The 16,663-nt window shown below is 38.9% G+C and overlaps 1 protein-coding gene across 1 annotated transcript; it reads right to left on the bottom strand.

Moving 5' to 3' along the window:
* Positions 1–2,419: 2,419 nt before the first annotated feature.
* ednraa (endothelin receptor type Aa) lies at positions 2,420–13,580 on the bottom strand. The gene is made up of 8 exons (XM_069166755.1): positions 13,379–13,580; positions 11,870–12,400; positions 10,073–10,200; positions 8,060–8,258; positions 6,636–6,788; positions 6,351–6,484; positions 5,200–5,308; positions 2,420–4,769 (listed from the first exon to the last, which is right to left on the bottom strand). Exons 2-8 carry the CDS (start codon positions 12,353–12,355, stop codon positions 4,632–4,634), a joined length of 1,347 nt encoding a protein of 448 aa, XP_069022856.1. The 5' UTR covers positions 12,356–12,400; positions 13,379–13,580; the 3' UTR covers positions 2,420–4,631.
* Between the last annotated feature and the right edge of the window lie 3,083 nt (positions 13,581–16,663).

Genomic DNA, 16,663 nt, shown 5'->3' with positions numbered 1-16,663 from the left:
GCTGAAACTGTGTTTGTATATTGTGCCAGTATTCACTATCAATAATGCTTCTTTTTTTTTTTTGTCTATTTGACGCTCTCAACTTCTAAACTAACTAAGCAGATTTTTTTTTTGTCAAAATGTCCTTTTATGTAATCTTGTATGGGATCCAACACACGGTATCTTATGTTTATTTATTCATTAGAGGTAGATGAACCCAAACCTTGTATAGATTAAAATGTATGCTGAATGCAGAAGTCAAAATAACCATTACACACCTAAATAACTGTGAACCATCTTTGAAAGGCTGTTTATTTCAAATGCACTCATTTTCCCGGTTTCTACATTAACATTTTTGTTGACTCTAAATGTTAACTATAAAGGACCATTAGAAGCTTCTTTTTACCTTTTCCTCCTGTGTATGTGCAGACACTTGAGTGTATTTGTGTATGTGCGTGTTTGTCTGTAAAATAAAGGGAGGCAGAACTTTCCTTTCTATTGCACCACGTCTCCACTGCCCCACAGTCACAGAAATCACTGGTTGTTGCAGGACAGATTGTTCATGAATTTTGAATTGATCCTTTTGGCTTTTATGAATTAGAAATAGTCTTTGCCACAAGTCGTGCAAGCGAGTGCCATGATGGATAGCTTGGAGGGATTTCCATGCAAAGTGGCATACAGGGTACAGCCATGTAAGGGCAGGGTAGATAAACATATGTTGTGTTTGATCAGACCCAAAAACATATTTTAGCATAAAGGATGTGGCGTCCATCACGTCTTACTGAACCATTGCCATAACTGTAGGGTTTAGTAAGTCGTACCGTATGTACCTTGTAGGACATAAACGGGATAAACAGAATGGATAGGTCTGTGGAATAATAGTATTCAATGCAGAACAAAGGAGGAGACATACTGTCGGATTCCTGAGATATAATGCATCAGCCAAAGTGCACCTCCTTTGTCAAAGGAATACACAAGACTGCAATTGTTCAACAATGACTTATTTATCTTAATATGTCTGCCATAGGCCTTTGTGTCAGGAAATGTTCAGTCTCACAAAGGGTGTTCACTTCAGTTCATCACTTATGTTGTTGTTCAGGAGCAGCAGCATAAGTGGGATGGAGTCAAAAGAGCTCTTTAAAGTTACACAGCTTCTATAGTGGTTGTATAAAAACAAAAGTTGCAGCTTTATATTGCTGTGAGTCCCATTTAAGGATACATCTGGTGATATTATATATTCATATTATGTGTTTTTTTGGGGGTTTTTATCAACAAATCCCATCAAAAACACAAAAAAGAAAAATCAACTGTGCGTGTTAATGCATTGTTTTTGCATCCAAAACCTGATATGGTCATCTTTTTCTGCACAGGAACTACCTTTGTTGTCCAAAGACTGTTAAAAACATATTCCCACATTACCATGAACAAGTTTGCTTTTAGTCAGTATATACTTTCCTGCTGCCGTATATTCTCCATGTTTACATTCAACAAGGTTCCCACCGAATTCCAGAAATGAAGCCACTCTCACTTCTCACACTCTCTGATTTCGCTCTTTTACTTCCCAAAAAAATGTGAATATGTTCCAATGTTCCATCCTAAGATTTTTGCTCTTTGTTTATCCACTGATTCATGTTGTGTTTTAGCAACCTCAGCTCACAGTAATTCAGAGTTTCTACGGGATTACTGGAACCTGAATGTGACATGATTTGATAGGAAGAATATGAAACCGTTTCATAAAGTTTATGACCTGGCAGAGATTTATCGCCAACCGGCTGAAACAAATAACAGACTTGACATGACGACCGATAAAGACATGCCTGCTACAATGGTCTGTTGTTCTTGAGTTTTTTTCATCTTCGTATGTGGCTCTGGTAATTGTCTCTTTATTACAGTGATAGAGAGTGTAATCCTAATGACATATTTGGTCACAACAAATGAGACACTGGATGGTGTCACAAACCCATTCTTAATGCAACAAGTGCTTTAACTAATGCATTTACACTAAAAAGGTTGTTACTTTAAGGAAGCAGTTGTTGATATGCATTTGTGTTGCGACTTGCATTAACACTTTTCAGTTTTTAGCAGCTTCTTGTTGTTTATGACCACGATGACATTGTTCAAATGTGTAGCATATCCAGTCCTGTCACATCAAAGCTTAGATAGGACTAAAACTCGACAATGTAACAGCCAAACACTGCTTTCCTCCATCCTCTTTTGGCAACGGAGATGAGAAGTGAATTATATGTATCAAATTCCCACCGTCCACGCCGTTCACATCCTCTCTGCTGACATTCGCAACCCTTAGGGCTCAGTTGCCAAGCAGGTCACAGTGTGCTTTAAATCACTCCCAGACGCCTCTTTCTCAGATGCAGATGAAAAACAGAAGGGGGCCCCTCGACGTCTCAGAGAAACCAGTATGACAGCAAAATAAACCTCCTCGTTTCTTACACTGGAGATGGAAATTGATTTATTGGTATAAGCAGCGGCAACAACATGTTAAATCAATGACAACAAAAATATAAGAATTCCACTGATGAATACTTGTAAAGTAATACTGCACAGACACCACTTTTTCCTCTGTACACAAGTGTGCAAAACACTCCAACCAAAGAAGTGCAAGGAATTATACATACACTCACACACATGCTAGTATACATTCAAACTCACACAGGTTTACATATATTCACATATCAATTCGAGTAAGGCAGTATAGTCATTTGGTAGCTGACACTAAAACATTTATTTGATTAACATTGTAGGACTCTTATTCATTTTCTTTCCAAGGGTTAGCAGAGAGGATTGGTCTGGTCTCAATGTTTGCGCATTGCATATACAGCTACAGCCATCAGCCGGTAGGTTTACATTAGCTTAGCTCATTCAGGAAGTAACTGCACCCAGCGAATAAATAGTCCAGGATTTAACCCCCCATAAAAATGCACTTAATTGATCGTTAAATTGTGTGACTTGAAAAAGTTATTATCTTACTTTACTAATTACTCAAAGGCAAAAGTTGTACATTATTACTTTACTTTGATTTCTCCTCTGACTTCATCAAAAGGGCCTTCATACAATTTTTAAAGGCTAAACACCCACATTTCTCTACTCTTTATATGTATAAAAGTGGAAGATGAATCATTATGAATGAACAAACTATATTTTGAAGTTGTGAATGTATCATCCGTCAGCTATCCCAAAGACTTGTCCTCCCATTAAAGTTACATTTTTGCAGGACTAAAGATAAAATGTGATAATTAGGAAGCCGATCTCGTTAGTTTTGGACAAAGCCAGGCCACCTGTTTTCCCCTGCTTCCTGTCTTTATGCTAAAGTAAGCAAACTGGCTGCTGGCTGTAGCCTCATATTTAACGCTGAAACAATGGAGAGGGTTCTTTTCATCAAACTGATGACAACAAAGCAAATATTACCTCGATAAATTGTTACTTAAGTTTTGAGTGTCATCCATTACTCAAAACATCCTCTTCCTGTGTCCTTACAAAGGTAATGTAGTCCGAGTAAAATTCTTAACATTACTGCGATATAACACTTTATAAAAGTGGTCAAATACATATATATCTATATTCCATGGGTTATAAAAGCATAAATGTCACAACAACTGGTGATTTTTTTTTTTACTGTTAAATTCACAGTGTTATTGAAAAAAAAAGTTAGTTCTTGTCTATTTTTGGTCTGGTGATATCAGACTTTCTATGATGCATTAACCTTCCTCATATTAATCATTTGCTTGACATGCGATATGAAAATACAGATTTGTACCTCATTCATATGCTCTGAAAATCTGCAATGCCGTTTTAGAGGGTTTTACTTATATTTATATCCTGACAATGGATATGAGTCTTCAATGAATTTTTGGATCACCAGAGGCGTGAAAATCTGTGGACTGTGTTCAAATTAAACTCAAATTATGTTTCTGTTGATGTAGAGATACATCATTTTGTTGGGAGACATTTTCCATCCCTTTTCTCAATGAATAGGCGTCAAACATGAAGCAGCTGAAATTCAAAACATCTTCTAATTATACCACAAAATAGCTCGATGAATAATGAGTAGGAGTAAAATACACTGTACAACCACTTACATGTTAAATGGAAAATTAATTGTTGCTCGAGTCAGTGACATGTCTTCCTGTTTTTCATCGTTGGTGAGTAGCAAACTCCTGGGGACGGCGCACACTCATCTCTCATCATCCCCTCTGACAGCGAGCAGTCAGCTTTTTCCTTCCTGGTCCATCCTTCCCAGTAGTGCTGCCCTTTACAGGAATAGCATGCTGATAGAGTAAGTTACAGTCAGCGTTCAGCTGCATCCCTTTAAAGAGTCCTCCTCCTCATCCTGCTCTCCCCCTTCTCTCAGCGTCCATGGGTGTGGGAACAGAAGGATTTCTGCGTTGGAAGTTTGGCCTGTCAAAGACTCAGGAAGCTTCAGAGCATTCTACACCAAATCCATTGTTTGTTCCTTCTACTTCCAGTTCCTCATCCATCCCTGCCAAACTCGTATTGCTTTAGTGGCCCTAATATAGAGTATCTATTGTTTGAGAAAAGTATGCTTTTGATGTATATATTGTGGGATGACTATGGGTTGCATTTTAGACACTTGCCGGGGACACTGAAAAGCTTTAAAATACTCCTCTGGTGAGAGATCAGTTGCTGTCTTTCCTGATGCTGCGGTCAGTGTGGAGGTTGTTGGGTTCGGGGCTTTTACACTGGATACTGGTACCGTTCATTTGTCCGATGCTGCTCAGCTGGTTGTCGGAGTAACACCAGCAACACAAACACGACTAGAAGAACATGTGAAGAAAGGAAAGACAACATTTTAACATGGCAGTGTTTACGTAGAAGAGTTTCCATATGTGGAGCTCGTCTCTCATTGGCTCCCACAACTCCGTTAACATGCAAACATGAGACATGGTTTATCTCAATCCCAATTCCTTTTGACAGACGTTTGCGGTGTGTGACCTCAGCCAGTAAAGTGACTACATAAATCATCAGACTGCTTTTACATGTTGGTCATGGAATGTCATCGCCATCACAGCCCCTGAGTCATCGACATAAGGGTTGAGTTCACTGTTTGCTTTACTAGCCAGACTAAATATGAAAGTTGTGTGTGTGTGTGTTTGTGTGTGTGTGTGTGTGTGTGTGTGTGTGAGCTAAGGATGCATGTGTGTGTTACATGCATTTATATCCATCTGTGATAGGGAAGTACTATACCTTGAAGCAGTTTTTGAACTTCTTGCTGACAAAGTAGAGGATAATAGGATTTATGCAGGAGTTGATTGTTGCAAGGTTAATGCTGAGGTAATCCAGGACCAAAAGGAAACTGTAAATAGACAATAAAGAAAGGATGATTATTATTTTTAAAGAGCACCACTGAGTAATTTAAAACAATTTGGATGCTATTTCAGGAGCATTTTAGGATAAAAAGGTCTGGAACAATCAACCAGAGTAATTATATTAACATATGACAAAAACAAATTTATAAGCCTGTTTCCAAAAAAGTTGGGGCGCTGTGTAATACAATAAAAAATAATGCATTTGTGAATGCAGTGACACACCGTTTTCACAGACAATGTTTTGTGGAAGTGTGTCTTAGCCCAGAAAAGGATTTCCACTAGAGAATCATATGTTTTTAATGCAGTGCTGCCTGAAGGCCTGAAGATCACAGCATCCAATATTGGTTTTCAGCCTTGTCACTTGCATGAGATTTCTCCTGAATCCTTGAGTCTGAATCCTTTCATGATATTATTATTATTATTATTATTATTATTATTAGATGACGAAATCCCCAAATTCTTTGTAATTTTACATTGAGAAAAATTGTTGCACTATTTTCCCACGCAGTCTTGCAGTGAACCCCTCCCCATCTTCACTGCTGAGAGGCTCTGCCTCTCTGGGATGATCTTTTTATACCCAATCATGTGTTGTTGTTTTTTAGCATTACACAACATCTCCATTGTCTTGTGAGTCCTGTCCCAAAGTCTTTGAAAATTGCTATAGGCATTAAACATTAAAATTTCTCATTTTTCAAAATTGCATAGGTTGTCTTTGTTTTACTTTCAATTAAATTGGTTTATGTGATTTGCAAATTCTTGCATTCTGTTTTTATTTACATTTTACACAGCGTCCCAACTTTTCTGAAAACAGTGTTGTACTTTCAAATTGACATGTTTTCCCACGGAAGCACAATAATACTGAACTATTCTCAGCCTTCAAAGAAACAGGTAAGAACCTGAACTGAATAGTGACAGCTAACATCAAAACCACAGAGGAACAGTATCATGCCCATTACTCATACTCTTTAGACTATAGACCTTTGAAGAACTTCTGTTGCACAGAAGTAGGTTTTTCTACCAGAAACTTACTTGAGCAGCTCACAGCGCATCTTATCATTCTGGTAGTAAACCATTCTCTTCAGAATCCTACTCAGGTGCAGTGGGAACCAGCACAGGGCAAAGATGAGGACGAGGCAAAAGACAGCTTTGGCAACCTCCCTCCGCTGCAGACAGAAAAGAAGAAAGCAGAAGGCATTGTGTGCACAAAAGGAAAAGTAAGGAAAATGAACTGTTAATAACTGACTGACACAATCAGAAATATTTCAATTTATTAGACTTTAAAGGCTTATTAATTATTTAAAAGTATTGTCCAACCTGCTTAAGGTGCTCACTGAGGGCGATGCGAAGGCTGCCGTTCCTGTGGTTGAGCATCTCGCAGGTCATCAGAGTGTAGAAGACAGCGGTGCAAGTCAATGGTACACAAAAGTAGAAGCCAAACAGCCACCAGTCTTTTGCATCTCTGTAGAACTACACAGAGAAAACCAAAGTAATGCCATCAGTTGCATTGACTAATACTTCCCTCTACTTTGTAAGACTTCAATTTTCTGTTATTTTTTTAACTGATTTTTCTCCACCTAAGGTTCCTTTGCTGTGGGGGCTTGAAAGTCTAAATGAGAAATCATATCTTTATCTAGAAGTAAACTGGAACTTATTAGTCTTGATGAGGTGTGATAGTAGAATCCCTGCCTTTGTAATTAAACCTGTCCCAGACCAATCCACTACCAGACTGCCCCTGTACTCCAGTGCAAATGAAGTCCACGTGACTGCTGATCTGTACACTCTGTAGCAGAGTCTGAAATTAAACCAGTTTTAATTACACTTAATAAAAAAAGAGTGTTTCATTGTCTGTGGTTCTAAAAATATGTTAAATATGCTCTTTAAAAACATCACAGTTTCAAAACGATTCAGACTGAACCTTGTTACACAACCTCTTTGAATGTTTTTGTTTGCAGATCCACTCTAGAGTTTGGCATCATATCCTGAGTACTGACAAAACATTTCCCACAAATTTGGTGTGAAATTCTTTCAATAAAACAAAATGAGCTACTTCATTGCTGTTTTATAATGGTGTTACGAGGTGTATGTTTCTTACACCGCAGTGCTGTATTGATACCCGGGAGAGATTACTTCAGTTTTGTGCGTATGGAGTGGGTCGCACATGTGGCTCAGCTTGAGGCCCCAGGCCTCAGTAATTGCACTTGGCCTGCAATCAATTATGTGTTCCAAGGATGTGAAAAAGCCACAGTCACTAAGAGAGAGTAAGTAGACTAGGTTTATTTGTTGACTCCACTCAAAGTATTCACTGCCGGGAATTTGGGTGGAGTGGCACACCCTCAAGTATCACGGTTGTGCTTTAGTTTTCTAATTTTCTATTTATATATGCTAAAGATTTCAATTATTTATTGCACAAGCAGGAAATGTTTTCAGTTTTACTGCTGTATTGATGCCATAAAAATATATCTCCAGATATGATCAAAATAGCACATGAGCGTGCCAACTGTCCATTAAAAACACTGACCAAGGCCAAACAAACAACATGTGCATTTAAGATGATGTCCTATCTCACCAGTCCACTAATGTTTTGTCTCCACAAAATTCTACATCTCCTCTGCACAAATGTTCACCACAGTGTATTTCACAGCACATCTGGGCTCTGACCAAATCTAATCAACGAAACAGAAAAGCATGTAACTGCTGTTCTCTTATCCAAAACTGATAATAAAATGCTAATAGAGCACCTTCATGAAGTCATTCTTGGGGTGAAGCATGCAAGTGCGTATGGTGTTGTTGCCGTAGTTGAAGGTGACCATGTCGAAACCAACAGCCTCCGGTACCGCCAGGGCGAGTGACAGCCCCCAGATAGACAATATCTCAATGACTGTGAGGAGAGGGATGCCCACTCCCTGCACTCTGCTCCAGGAGGCCACAGCCCTGTACCTGTGACACAGAAGGATTCAAAGTTAACAATCGGAATCAGGCTTTGTGCATGCATAACATAATGATTGCGCGTGTTAAATTAATTAGATTAAGTGGAAGATGAGTGGAGTTAGTAGCAGCACTGGCAGTCCTAGGATGCAAATAAAAAAATAAAAAAATAGGACAGTAGAAGATAGATACTATTATTTGAATGTGACATGAATAAAAATTTTTAGTTTATTAATTTAAACAGGTCTGCAAAAGTTCAGTTAGTGCTCCATTGTTCAATAGAAATCAGTAAAGTCATCATTTTCTTTGTTTTTCCTGACTGACAAATCTAACAACATTTCCGTTATGCATGGCAGCACACCAAACACAACAAACTGCTCAGTCAGCAAAGAATATCAAAATGTTAAGAATTCATGAGGAGAGATGATCAATTGTTTATTTTAAATATCTAATATTTATATTTTTGTGAAGCCTCCAAACAGACTGGCCCATGTTGGCAGAGAGGTCTGTCTGTTGGCTTGTGTTTCCCATGCACTGAATTCTTGTTTGCTTGTTTGTTTCATTAATGGAAACCACTTGTCGAAATGTTTTAGTAAAACTGTGCATCAAGATTTTATGGCAAAAACAATATATTTTTCATGACACATTTGAATTTCTCTGTTGAACAACATGGCGGCATCTATATTTTACTAAGTGGTAATGTATCCACCTTTTTCTCTTCCTCCAAACATTGAAAAGATACAAAAGGGACTCAAGTACGTTCATAACACACACAGACGAAGAAATGCTACACATTTCCTGGAAACAAATGGAGAGCATCTGCTATTGAACATGACAGTACTGCACCGCAGCCTGACTTTTTCTCATCATAGAGGTCATTAAAATCCTCTGCCTACTTGAACCTATTCAGAGCTTGGAGGTGAGCCTTTTATCTCTAAAGTTGTGTACAGTGAAATGATACTGAAACTGAGCTTGAGCACTTCAAGATCATCATTTATTCATTATGGAATTTCTATTAAGGAACTATTAAAAAAAAAATCGGACCTGCTATCAACATACAGTAACATTAACATCACAAATAAAGTGTTCAGAGCATATACTGTATGTATTATAAACTCAGTGTTGCATTTAAAATACATGACTCCAAATAGCTCCATAAAGGAGTAAAAAGCATCTAAAAAAAAAAGAAAAGTTCATCAAATGGGTTTTAAATGCTGAAGCAACAAACAAAAAAGCAGAGAAATACACAAGTTTCCAGTGACGCTGCACAGTCTAAATGAATCTGCGCATCTCCAGGTTAGCACAATGATATTACATGAAAATATTTGGGACAAATGAATCTAAATTGACGCTCTAATGCTGAGTAAAATAGGAAATGAATTGACAAATCTAATTTGTTTAATGTTTTTTCCAATAATTTGGCTGCCTTGTTAAATTATGTGCAACAGTATCTGCTTTTTAAAGTTGGGAAAAACATATTTGGATCATTAAGTGTCTGTACAAACAGGGGGCTGATTTGATCCAATCACTTTAGTAAAAAGTTGCTGCTTTTCATATGTCTCTACGGAACCATAAAAACATTTCTAAAAATGTTTTTTTTTAGGAGAAACAGACATGTTGTCCACCAATAAATGGAAAATGAATTCTTTCCTGTTGACGTCACATGAAATTCACCAAAACCACATGCACAAACCCAGAATAGAAGATTCTTGTGAAAGAGTCCACAGGTCTCAAACTCCATTAGGACCTTCGTGGGCCTTCAGACCCCAGCCTCATATGTGGAGGCTCTTAATGTGACTGAGCAGTTACAGTGGGACAGTACTGACCTGTCCACACTGAGGGCGCACAGGTTGAGGACTGTGATGCCCACAGAGGCTTTCTGTAGGAAGGGCACCAGTTTACACAGACACAAGCCAAAGCCACTGTCATCAAATGGCCAGCGGGACGCCAGGAGCTGGAGGAAAAACATATAATTGTCACATGAACGCCCACTGCGTCTCACAGGAATTCAATCACATTTGCAACGACATTTTTTGTTCAACATTCATCACATTCAGCTCTTTAAATCACTGTTTGGCTTTGTTAATGTATCAGCAATGTGTCTTCACATGTATTTTGGGAGCTTGCAATTAATGAATTTTTGTTATTAAACATATGTTTATGCATTCATAAGATCAATTTAAGGCACATTAAAGACCTGTCAGTGTCATCTTACTGACACTTTGAGTTTGATCTGATATGAACCACATGGAGCTCGTGAGCAGATACAACTTTTTGCATAACTTTCACATCTCCAGTAAACAAAAGAACTCTCAATACAGGAATTAAACTTTAATAATAAATCAGCATGTTGTCACTTTTTAACTCAGTCACTTCCACAACCTCCTCTCATATTCCTTGCTTTGGTAAAATAAGTCAAGGTCATTTACTTTGCCATTTAAGAGGTAAAATGACACCTTTCCTTCACAGAACATAAGTTCAACAAATCAAAACAAAGAAAACTGTTTTTCTGAAACAATGTCCTTGCCCTGAGGAAAAGAACAGGGGGTTTTTAGCAGTGTAGACGTGGCTCTTTTCTTTGTTTGTGCACAAACTGCTCACCCAGTGAGACATTTGTTTCCGCTCTGCACATGTGTTGCCGTGACTACAAAGTCACTTTGCCCTCAAAGTCCCAAGTTAATTTTAACCAGGTGGCTTTCTCATTGTTCTCTTGTGAAGTGACCTCCTATAATGGGCTTAAAAGATCAGGTTGACTGATCACTTCGTTTCGCCATCACTCTTTATTATTACTTAAAGCATGGATGTGTTTACTGGTATAAATCAAACCAAGGCAGGAACCCTCTGACAATTCATCATTATTAAACACTTCATATTTTAAAGAGGTCCAAAAGTAAACAAAAGTGAGTCCCACAAAACTGAAACCAGCTATTACTCTCACGCTGATGGACAGATTTATTAAATATACTGATACTCAGTGGACAGCTACTAAATATAGATTTAAATTTTTTCCCATTAAACATTTTCCTGTTGTTTCAGTACTGCTCATAAATACAGAAATTAAGTAATCCAACAGAGAAACTTTCACACTAATACACTACAGTGTCAGTCTTTGTTACCTTTTTACTTTTTAACCTCACTTCTATTTGGATAAAAATAAACCTACAAATGGCACCTTACTGAAGAACTAAGTTAAAAACTCCACACGTGTTTTTTTCTTTTGAGGAGCAGTGAGATGTGTTTTTTTTAAATAATGTCTCTAGATAAGGGTCAGTGACTAATACCTCAGGTCAATACAAGGCCATAGCATGTGTGACTACAGCCTGATTCCTGTGTTTATTTAAACCAGCCATATCCCTGCTCCTCTCATCGCTAATCTGCCCACGCGAGAAAGATAACAGTATCCGACTGATTACACTTTCCCGTCTATTTGCACACTCCCTTCAACCCCTTTCCCACTTCCCCCCCCTTTTCCCGTCTGTGATATTCCACTTTGTCTGTGCGTATCACCTCTATTGTTGCTGCATTTTATCATGTCAAAAGTCAGACTTGTCACTCAGCAGTTTGGCTACGAAAATAAGGTCAAGACTTTGAATAAACATGCAGCAGTAGAGTGAAAACTGTACCTTGTATACATTGATGGGTATGTCAATGAAAATGTAGATAAGGTCGCCCAGGGCCAGGCTGGCAATGAGGGCATTGGGCCCGTTCCTCATGCACTTGTGCTGGTATATAATCCTGAGCAGAGTGGCGTTGCCGACCAGGCCGACCACAAAGACCGTGATGGAGATTATGGTGTTGATGTACTTAAAATAGCTGTTAATAGAGGTAATTACAAGGCACTTCGGAGGTGGCACTGGCCTCTTTACGACAGTTTCATTGCCGGTACCAGATTGTGCATCAGCTCCGAGGGCGTCCGGGTGGAGGCCGGGCCCCGTGCTCGGACTGACAGTGCTGGAGAAACCCAGAGGCTGCAGGGTGGAGTGGACGAGAAAGCTGGGGAGAGGGTCCTCCCCTGCTTCAGCTCTGTTTATCTGGCACATTCCTCTGGCTGCCATACAGGCCATTAGCACCAACATATGCCCAGCCGGGGTGCCCATTATGGAACACATCGAGTGCTTTGATTCCACTGATTGAAAGACTGTCCCAATATATCACTGGGGAGAAAAGAAAAGAAAAAGCAGGTGGAAAATTTTCAGAATGCACGCTTGTTAAAAAAAAAACTCCAGCAACTTCAACAGCTCTCTCTTCAAAATGAAGAGACAGCAGAGTCTAAACAAAGTGTAATATTATAAGTCAGGCATAAGAAAGTTTGACAGCATTACTGTCCCTTTCAAAAGCTATGACGAAGTTTAACAACATCTTCAAGACTTCAAAAAGGTTTTGCCAAGGGGGCACAGATGGAAGATGCCAGGACCAGTTACAGTCAGACAATGAGGATGAGGCATCAGCAGAGCACATTGGGCATCTATTTTGCTCTCAGTCATTCCTGGAAGAAGGAGCAGTCGGTTATGTCTTTGTGTCAATAATATTGCAGATACACGGTCAGGTTTTCTGTCTCCTTGCGCTGTTTTAACAATGAGCCCCATGCGTGGGTTTGCAGTGAATGATTTCCTCAGTTCTGCATTCTCCCTCTGTTTCTAATTTCAAAAGGTTTAGACATGTGGTTAGGAGCTTATTTTAGCCATGAAAAAGTGCTGCGAGGCTGATTTTCAGTAAGCTCTACAATGCAGGCTTAAAAGTTAAGATAAAAAGCACAGGAAGGTGTAAATCTGCAACGCAAAAGATATAGTTATACCTTGAATCTTCCTCCTCTTAACAGGAAAAACAGCAAACTTTCTGGACAAAATCAGAGTAATTCATTTCACAAAACTGCTCGTAAAGAGTAAATAAAGTTTTAAACTATTAGATTGATGGTGAAGCCCCCCTTCATCATGTCACAGCAGAGGCAACTCTTATAGCCCAGAGTTCTTCCTGTTCAAAGTCCCAGCTGTCACCAAGTACACAAAGAACTATTTAGCAGCCAGCCCTTCAAGTAGCATCACAGTTTAGCATCAGCATGACACTGCTGGGATCTGTGACAGCACGCAAACTGATCTATCCATAAATAATAAATACGTTTGGTTTTCACCTACCGCTTCTAAAATGTCTGCCTGGCCCCCTTGGAAACCGTCAGGCAAACTTTCAGCTGAAGCCCCCAGACATCTGTATCACATCACATGAGTAATTAACGCACTATCAAAGCCGCACCGTATCCCACTTGGTTTGAGCAGTGCACCCGTCTGCTCTGAGATGCCTTCACATTATGGCTCAGAGTTTCCTGTGGAGAGTTTGCAGTATGTCTGTGTGTGTGTGAGAGAGGTTGTGTGTATCTCTGCATGTGTGTGTGTGTGTGTGTGTGTGTGTGTGTGTCAGAGCACCAGTGAGACACTTTGACTGGGTGGGATAGCAAATCTCCACCTCCCTTTGGTAACAGACTGGGCCCCCTTCGGAAACATCACCCCCCTCTCTCCTTTCTCTCTGAGGCACCGCCTGCTGACAGTCATCTCCAAGGCACAGCATTGCGCGCGTGCACACACACACACACACACACACACACACACACACACACACACACACACACACACACACACACACACACATACATGCACTGGGGCAGGGGCATCTGGGAGCCCAACACCCCTCCAATCTGCCCCTTTCCTTAAATCCCTCCCACCTTCTCTTTCAATCCCTTCTGACTGGCATTATGTCTTGTATACATTACATGCAACTGTTTCCTCACACAAAAGGCAGCAGAGATTAGACTAGAGGGAGGAAGGCATGAGGAAGTCAGTGTCCATGTTGTGATGTTATGTTTGTTTCATCTGAGAGGGGGGAACTCAGATGGGAAGTGGAAGCTAACCATCAGCCAGCCTTTACTTTAAAGTAACAGACTAAGAACTGTGTGGGTGGCCAAACCACATCCCACTCAGCAGAAGTTCAATACATGTGAACTTCAGATATAGCGTCATTGTAAAGATTTATTTTAGGTGTAAGACATGGAAAATCACTGTTCAATAAAAGTTAGAGAAAATGTGGGTAAGTCTGGATCAGGATTCCCTTCACTTTCCAATTACTTAAATAACAAAATATTAAAAAAAAAAAAAAAACAAGTAGATGGGTTTCATTTGTACACAAACAAACAAAACAAACAAATCCCAGACAGAGATGGGTTAAGACGAGATGCCTGACTGATGTAAGAAGGCAGCTCAATGTCAAGCGAGAAGAGTGCTTGTACATCAGTGTCCATTATGGATTTCAAAATGGAGCATTTATCATGATGTGGGCTGAGAGCAGGAAGAGGGCTATCACAGTCGCCACAATCTGTCTTTTGCAACTGCCAAAAAGCTGACACAGCATCTCCTTAAAGAGGAAAAACCATTCGATTAAAAAACTCATATGCCACTCCGGCTATATCTGGCAGAATTCTGTATAAATTCGTTAACAATGGTAAATGTTCACAGAATAGATGTGGAAATCTAGAATAAATCTGTTCTTGACAAAAAGTCATTTGTATTAATTTTATATAAGGTTTGATGGATTTAGTTGGCTTTGTAAACATGAAATACAACTTAAAACTAATTTTAAACTTTTATTTGTAATCTTACTCTAACTTTGGGAATTCAAAGACACCTTAAATTCCACTTTTAGTTAATTTTCAGTACATTTTCTCTAAATACAAGCTGGATGTAAATGCTGGAAATAAAGCAAATATATTTACTTATATTAACCTTTGTTATTTGTTCATTCATTTACAGTAATGCAAATACATTGTTTGTGATAAGCAGCAGAGGGTTGGTTTATGTACACGATAGAGATCATATATGTATTACTGATCATTCACTATATGATGAAAGAAAAAGAAATCTGTGTGAAAGTGGGAACATGCACATACAGAACATGCACATACACACAGGCATACATACAGACACTCACTGATTGACTGTGGCCCTGAGGGTACCTTCAGGGTCAAAGGACGTTGACTGAACGTCCTCTGACATACTCAGTTGTGATACTTTATTTGTAACCACTAAGACATCACTGCTGATGTGGAGCTGCATTTGCATCACAGGCTAATCATCCAAACTAAATAACATGACGCCAGCTTTACAAAAAATATTCATATCACTATATTTGAATCTGTTAGTTGAGATTTGGTCAGGGTTAGGCACAAAACGTCCTATTTATTGTTATGAAAAAGCAACATTTATTTTACTGTGAATCGCCTTGGATCACAGTATATGGCAATACAGGCTATGAAGAGATAAACAGATTTCACCATAATTACATAATCAATACAACATAATTGTATTTACTGTAGTGCTTGAAGTTGAGTTAAAAAAAATGTGAGTAAGCATTTTATCAAATAGCAATAATTCAGAAACGCTTTGAATAAAATGCCTTGAACGCACTTACAGTTTAACAATTATTTTTGTCAGTGGCAAGCCTGATGATTTTTTTTCATCTGTAAATGAAACTTGAATTCCTCCTCAGAAAATATAGTTTCAGTTAGGATGGTTCATTTGCAGGTACTTTTCCTACAGTCAAATGTGACTTAATTGGGTAATGCCAATATTTACAGCCATTTGAAATTAAAGGGATCGTGTTTTCTTTAATTGTAGTCATGAATATATCATGGCTTCTGAATTAGTTATGGTCAGCAGTGGCAAATATTTAATTTATTGGAATGTGATTTGCTGACGGCATCTGATTTCTTACCCCATGTTTTTTTTTTTTTTTTTCCAAAGTCCCTTGATTGTTGGCAGCTTCTATGACATTTTAACTTTCGGGTGGGGGGGTGTCTTTGTTATTAAATCCATTAATATATAAATGATGAAACCTTTACCTGCTCCCAGTTGCTTTGGCTTTCATGTTGTTGTTGTGTTGTTGTTTGGATCGTAATCAGGTATTAATGCCATTCTGTCTGAACTCAAAGATGGCAGGCTGCCTGGTAATTCATATGCTTGTTCTCTGATGGCATCTGTCGAAGTGTGCTCTCTGCATATTGGTACATACCCTATGGGAAATTTCAATCCAGCCCCAGACTGAGTGGGATGTAAGCAATTTCTTAACTGGGACACTTGCGTGAAAACAGAAAGAACAGAGAGAGAGAGAGAGATACAGGGAGAGAGGGGAAGAGACAGAGAGGGAGGGAGAGAATAAGTTTGAGGCCAATCCTTCTGTGACAAGCAGTGACAGAGTGAAGAGGGCTCAGTATACTGCCTGGCTTTATTAATTTGGGACATATGGTTCACACAAACAAAAAGTTACAGCACAAGAGAAAACAAAACCGGAATCAGGAATTTCATAATAGTCTGATTAGTGCTAGCACTTGACGTCATTGGAATCAATCAATATAATAACAACAGACTATTTTGATT

This window comes from Embiotoca jacksoni, unplaced genomic scaffold (genome assembly GCF_022577435.1).
Source record: "Embiotoca jacksoni isolate LCO1_2020_lvr unplaced genomic scaffold, fEmbJac1.0.p SCAF_4, whole genome shotgun sequence".
Lineage (NCBI taxonomy): Eukaryota > Metazoa > Chordata > Actinopteri > Embiotocidae > Embiotoca > Embiotoca jacksoni.
The sequence above is the reverse complement of the archived record's forward strand: the minus strand, read 5'-3'. Positions and strand labels throughout refer to the sequence as shown.

Excerpts from the sequence above, each read along its gene's own strand:
- ednraa (XM_069166755.1), bottom strand. The coding sequence starts at position 12,355 with ATGTGTTCCATAATGGGCACCCCGGCTGGGCATATGTTGGTGCTAATG. Across the intron at positions 8,259-10,072 it reads TGCGCCCTCAGTGTGGACAG|GTACAGGGCTGTGGCCTCCT; the intron begins GTCAGTACTGTC and ends TCTGTGTCACAG. Across the intron at positions 4,770-5,199 it reads AGTTCAAAAACTGCTTCAAG|TCGTGTTTGTGTTGCTGGTG; the intron begins GTATAGTACTTC and ends ATGTTCTTCTAG.